At 36.8% G+C, this 6,631-nt stretch overlaps 1 protein-coding gene across 1 annotated transcript; it reads left to right on the top strand.

Moving 5' to 3' along the window:
- Nucleotides 1-974: 974 nt before the first annotated feature.
- Nucleotides 975-5,041, top strand: LOC145166273 (uncharacterized). The gene is made up of 4 exons (XM_079085214.1): nucleotides 975-3,004; nucleotides 3,100-3,323; nucleotides 3,392-4,253; nucleotides 4,647-5,041. The coding sequence occupies exons 1-3, from the start codon at nucleotides 1,280-1,282 to the stop codon at nucleotides 4,128-4,130; spliced, it is 2,688 nt and encodes an 895-aa protein (XP_078941340.1). The 5' UTR covers nucleotides 975-1,279; the 3' UTR covers nucleotides 4,131-4,253; nucleotides 4,647-5,041.
- Nucleotides 5,042-6,631: the final 1,590 nt, after the last annotated feature.

The raw sequence follows: 6,631 nt of genomic DNA, 5'->3' as shown, positions 1-6,631 counted from the left end.
AAAGTAGTACCAAAATTAAATTCTAACCTTCCTGTGGTTTTGGACCTTGATTTTGTGATCCATCTCCAGAAGTTCTTGTTGTATTCTTGTTCTTCTTCAAACGTCAGTCACATTTGATGTGACCGCGTTTTTTGTAACTCTAACATACAAGTTTTGGTTTCTTGTTTGGATGTGTGTCATTATCCTTTCTTTTCTTTTTCTTTCCTTTGTTATGTTTATGGTTTTATCCATCTTCCACCATATTGAAAAATAAAGCAAGAACTTCTTTCTCATTTCTTTTACCTTTTTTCTTGAACCCATATGGATTCTTCAATAGATAAGTGGTTGCCACTTTGTACAAGAGACAACTTCTCCTTTTTGTGTTTCAGCATATGTTTGGAATCATCCACAAGGGGGATAATTTGTCTATAACACTTGATACATAAATGGGTTCATCTATCTTCATATATATATTTTTTTGTTAAAATTGTCCAAGTATACCTAGGAGTTCGTTGTACTATTCTATGATAGGCCTCGAATCTTTCATTTTGTAATTGTTGAAATTACTAACAATAAACTTCTTATTAGAAGTGTTCTCTGTCATATACTTGGATTCCAACATATCCATGAATTCCGAAATATCCGAAAGTGTTTTTGCAAATTTATGGTTTTGATACAGAGAGTCAATCCATATCATTTAAGATGTGTCCAAGACATATGTAGTCATCATATTCTCTTATTTGCGTCGATTGTAGTAAAATCAAAAGTCCATCCTAAAGATTAATTTTATTATTAAAAACGACTCATTATCCGTTTAACTTGGGCACTTCTTAAAATTAGTAATAGAAATTTTCTCGAATCAATTGAGAAACATAGTAACATGGTAATTCCACCGGTTTCAGCGTATTGTATCTGAAATGAAATTTAGTAGGCAAAGTAGTGAATAGGGAAAATTACAAGGGCCATAGATGCGCACATACTTGTACTACCTGCTTCGACATACACACGCACTTTCACTCTCTAAAACTAAAAGTACACTCACACTCCTTTCTCTCTCACACACTACACACCGACGATGCATTCTCTCTCTGTGTCCGCTACTTCTACAAACCGACGAGATATTCCCCGCTGTCAAAGATTCCTCCACCGGCCCCCTTTTCCCCTTTCTCTTCGAATCCCTAAAATTTCAATCCAATCCCCCTCCTAATTCCAATCTACCCCCTCTGAAAATCACTCAATTCCTGTCCTTTTTTTTCAATCCAATTTCGTAAAAGATTGTATTTTTATCAACAAACAGTGTATGGGCTGTGTGGGTTCCAAGCCCGAGGAGTCACCGGCGGTGGCGCTCTGCAGGCAGAGATGCACCTTCCTCGACGAAGCGATCCACCAACGCTACGCTCTTGCGGAAGCTCATTTAGCTTATTGTCACTCTCTCAAGAACGTCGGTGTTTCGCTCCATCGTTTCTTTGATATCCACTCCTCTGCCGCCGTGCACGGTCACGGTGGTGATACTCCTCCGTCTCCGGTGCTTAACCTTCCTCCTCAAAGGAAGGGAGAGTCTTCCAAGCCGCCAGTTACTGCTCCTGTTCATCATCATCAGCATCAGCATCATGATCATTCGCATTCAAATTCTGGCTCATCTCACCTTCACTTTCACTCTGATTCCGATGAAGATTCCGAGGACGATGACGGTTCCATTCATTTACACTCAGTAAATGGGGGGTCTCCGTTGCATCAACATCGGCATCGGCCGTACGAAAATGTAACATATAATGATCAGCATGATACAGCAAGTTCTTCTTATCCTCCCCCCTTTTATCCCCCTTCTGGTTATCCTCCTTCCGGTTATCTTCCGTCAGGTTTTCCTCCATCAAACTACCCCCCTGCCGGTTACCCACCGTCAGGTTATCCCCCTGCCGGTTATCCTCCATCAGGCTACCCACCGGCCGGTTATCCCCCGCCAGATTATCCACCGGCGGGTTATGCTCCGGAAGGTTATGCTCCTGGTCGTTACACGATGAATTTTATGAGAAAGCAACCGACTCCGTCTGTAGTGTACCAGCAACGGCCAATGAGTCCGGAGACAATACATTACGGTGAAGCTTCTTCCTCATCATCCTATTATAACAACAATTATAATTATCAAAACCCTAATTCTTCCTCATATAACAACAATTACTCTAACTACGGTGAGTTTTTCGGTTCTTCTTCTCGACAACCTCCATATGGTGGCGTCTCATCGCCTCCGCCGATTTTACAGGCAGAGGCATCATCTTCTAACTCAAAACCTTCTCCACCTCCTCCCCCTCCCCCGCCACCAAGCTCCTCGTGGGACTTCTTAAATCCATTCGAGACCTTCGAGAGCTACTATCCTCCCTATACACCAAGTCGCGATTCAAGAGAGGTGAGAGAAGAAGAGGGGATTCCTGATTTGGAAGACGAAGATTACTTCCAGGAAGAAGTCGTCAAGGAAATACATTCTTCAATCCCAAAGTTCGTTGATAGTGGAGGCGGTGGCGGTGGAAATGGGGGTAAAGGTGATTCAAAAAAGGCGGCTGTCGTTGATGAAGAGAGTGAGAAAAGTTCCGGTGGTGAGTTGCATTACAGAAGTGGCCCAACTGTGGTAGAAGACGAACCAGTGGAATTTGAAGTTCATGTGGTTGATAAAGAAGAAACATCTAGATCGGAAAAACCTCTTGCTGACTTTCAAAACGATTCCGAAGTGGTGAGAGAAATTCAAGTTCAATTTGATCGAGCTTCAGAATCGGGCAATGAGTTAGCAAAGATGCTTGAGGTCGGAAAAGTTCCACACAACAGAAAACACGCCGCCTATCAGGTTCCCTCAAAGATGTTGAACGTCTTTTCACCATCATTAGCAATCGCAGCTTCTAAATACACATCTGCAGAAACCACCGATCCTTCCAACTTAGATGCTGGTATAGATTTAAGAACAAAGTCTCAACATCTTTCATCCACCTTACATAAGCTCTATCTCTGGGAAAAGAAATTGTTTGAGGAAGTTAAGGTATGTTATCATTCTTATCTTCAATCTTCCAAGGATGCTGTTCTTAAATCTTGAATCTTGAATCTTGAATCTTTTCATGATATATTATGATGTAGATTGAAGAGAAAATGAGATTACTCCATGAAGAAAAGAACAGAAGACTAAAACGTTTAGATGAAAAAGGTGCAGAACCACACAAAGTTGATGCTACAAGAACTTTAGTCAGAAGTCTTTCAACCAAAATCAGAATTGCAATTCAAGTTGTGGATAAGATCTCTGAGCAAATAAACCGATTAAGAGATGATGAGTTATGGCCACAGCTAAATGACTTCATTCAAGGGTATGTAATAATATACTAAAAATTCCGTTTTTTTATATGATTTATGATTAATCAATCTCTGTTTTTAGGTTAACAAGAATGTGGAGGTCAATGCTGGATTGTCACCATAGTCAAACTCGAGCCATTGGAGCTGCTAAGAGACTAGACGCGATTGCATCTCACAAACATTTCAGTGATGATAGTCTTGAAGCCACATTACAACTTGAACATGAACTTTTAAACTGGACACTTAGATTCTCTTGTTGGTTTGGAGCACAAAAGGGATTTGTGACATCATTAAACAACTGGCTTCTAAAATGTCTTCTATACATCCCTGAAGAAACAGCAGATGGACCTGTTCCATTTTCCCCTTCAAGAATCGGAGCTCCAACCGTGTTCATAATATGCAACCAATGGGCACAAGCAATGGAAAGGATTTCTGATAAGGAAGTGGTGGAATCCATGAGGGATTTTGTGAGGATTGTGCTTCAGTTATGGGAAAGGGATAAGCAGGAAATGAGAAGGAGACTTGTGATGCATAAGAATATGGAGAGGAAAGTTAAGGATTTGGAGAGGGAGGATGTGAAGATTCATAAGGAGTTGCAGGTTCTTGATAAAAGAATTGTTGTTGGTAATTCTGGAGAAGATAATGGGATTTCAGCTGTTTATCAGAGTGAGACTAGTAAAAGTGTTGGTGCTCAAACGAATTTGAGACTTGTTTTTGAGGCTATGGAGAGGTTTACAGCTGCTTCTTTGAAAGCTTGTGAGGAGTTGTTGCAACGTATTGAAGAAGATAAGATTTCTCGTGAACAAGAGAAAGTTTTGTAGACAATATGAAGAAAAAAGAAAAGGAAGTTAAACTGAAAAATGGAAGTAAGGAGCTCGAGTTCATCTGAATGAATCAGATGTCTGACATGATTCAGTCAAGACACACAACTTGTCTTGAATCAGGTGCATGATCTTTTTTGGGTTATATATGCAAGAAATAGCAATGTACTTTTGTTTATTTGTTATTGAAAATTTCATCCAGTTATAGCAATGTCATCCAAATGAAAAAGCAAATTTCATTGCTATAATTGGATATTTTTCAAAGGAATAATGTTAAAAGACAAATTTGAAACTATTTTACTATAGTTGGGTTGATTTTTTATAGTAAAATGCCTCGATAAGAAAATAATGAAAGTGAAATTGTATTTCGTATTCATACATGCACAAAACTAGAGTTAGGTTGAGTTCATGCTAAAACTTATTGATATGGACAATTTCGTCTATACATAAATTTTGAAGCATTTATGACAACCATTTTTTTTTCTAAATTATTTAATTTATATTTGATTTGGTCAGGTTTCTACTGCAGCGGTCCAACATTCCGTCTAATTGAAGACTGGAAACCAACATTCCAACCGAAGTGAAAAGACGGAATCAAGATTCAAGAGTCGTCTTTGTACGCAACATTTATGATGATGCCTTTTGGCACGTGACTTGGTTTTTTGATTGAAAGCTAAATTTAGCTTTTTTAAAAGGCCTCAATTTTGTAAGTGGATGTAGTTTGTTTATGTTATTAAAATAGATACAGTTAGGTAGTAGTAGATTAGCAATAGCCTACAATTTTTTGTTTATTAATATCGTTGGTGTAAATAGAATAGCCATTTTGTTTATCGTCTATTCTTTGAGTTGTTATTATATCATTAGGAGAACAAAAGAACTTCAACTTATGTAAAAGCATTATCTTCTGTTCAGCCTACTAACATTTTTAATGTACTTGACATAAAGTTATTTTGTCTTATATATACATTTCAAACGATGATTATATAAATTTTCAATAACGATCGTTGTTGTATAATAATTGAAGAAATTAAGTATCACCTTCATAGAAGTTGCCTTTTTGTATGTTTTACACGACTCTATCTCCTGCCATTTTCCAATCAGATACACCAAGTGCATTAATGAGTCAAATTTGGGCTTATACTAAAACGCCTCCACCAAGTAAAATGAAAAACTTCAATTATGCAATGAACCCATGCTGACGTCCACAACCTTTTTATTAATGGGAAATTGACTTATCAGATAATTATATTTTCATTTTGTTTATATATGTGAAAATTTATTTTTCTGTACACATCTAGGTAATGGACTTTTTGTAAGTGTTCACATATGGCCATTATGACTGGTTGTAGCAAATTACAACCGGTCATAATGGTAATTATCCTGATAAGTCAATTTGTTGTTTTTTTTAAACCACGTTTATAGCAGGGCAATATAAATTTATTCCGTTGAAGGCACCCAAGTTTAGCAGTAAGGGTGGCAATTCTCAACCCATGCCGTAACCCGACACGAAAATAAACGAATTTGGGTTGAGATTTCTGACCCGCCAATCCATTTATTTTATGGGCTGGGTTGGGTTGTCTGTTTGGGTTCGCGGGTCAACCCGTCAGTCCGACTATATATATTATATCTGTTTGGAAACATTTTTTTTTCAATGTGTTGCTTATTAAGTTATTATGTTAGATTGACATGTGGCTGTTCATTTCATTTCTAGTCAATGTAAAATGCTAATTATTATTAATTTAGAGAAGTATATAATTCGTATAAAATTAACATGTGAAAAGTTATCCAAAAATAACCCGTCGACTCTTTGACCCGAAATCGACCGACTAACCCACAAACTCATATATTTAAACGGGTTATGTGGGTTGGGTTGGGTTGATGTTTCCAACCCGCCAACCCAAACCCAACTAAATTGTCAGACCTATTTAGCAGCAGGTTAAAGTGGTTATCAAAATTGAGTAGTTTAGATTCACAGTAAACGTAAAATGATCAAAATATAAAGGTTTTTATGATTTGTTTTGATTCGTGTTTTTTTCCTATATCGACCACTTTGACATCTATCGTTTCGTTGGTCCTCATTTTTTTTTTTTTCGGGTAATTCGATTCTGTTAAGCTGAATAAGAATGCCCCTATTTAATTTGATTTTGGTTAAATTTTCACTTCTTTGAATGAGACGAACGAGTCTATTAGATTCATACTTTTATATTTTATTTTTATGGTATAATATTTAACTTTATTTTCAATTTATGTATGTAGTTTCTAAACTTCTCATATGGTTTTTGTGGTTAAAGTTACAAAAACAATATGTTATTAATAAGTTAAAGTTATCAAGATTGATAGAACAATAGATGTGAAATTTACCTTACAGTTTATATAATATCAAAAAAATGTGTTTTAATACGATGGTTAATGTCATAAAATGACAACCAATAACACACACTTTGTTCTTTAGATTACTTATTGTTTAATTATATTTATTATGTCAATAAAAAATTTCTGAT

This window comes from Lactuca virosa, chromosome 3, assembly GCF_052849685.1.
Source record: "Lactuca virosa cultivar CGN04683 chromosome 3, Lactuca_virosa_CGN04683_v6, whole genome shotgun sequence".
NCBI lineage: Eukaryota > Viridiplantae > Streptophyta > Magnoliopsida > Asterales > Asteraceae > Lactuca > Lactuca virosa.
Note: the sequence above shows the minus strand (reverse complement) of the source record. Positions and strands in the feature narration are given on the sequence as shown.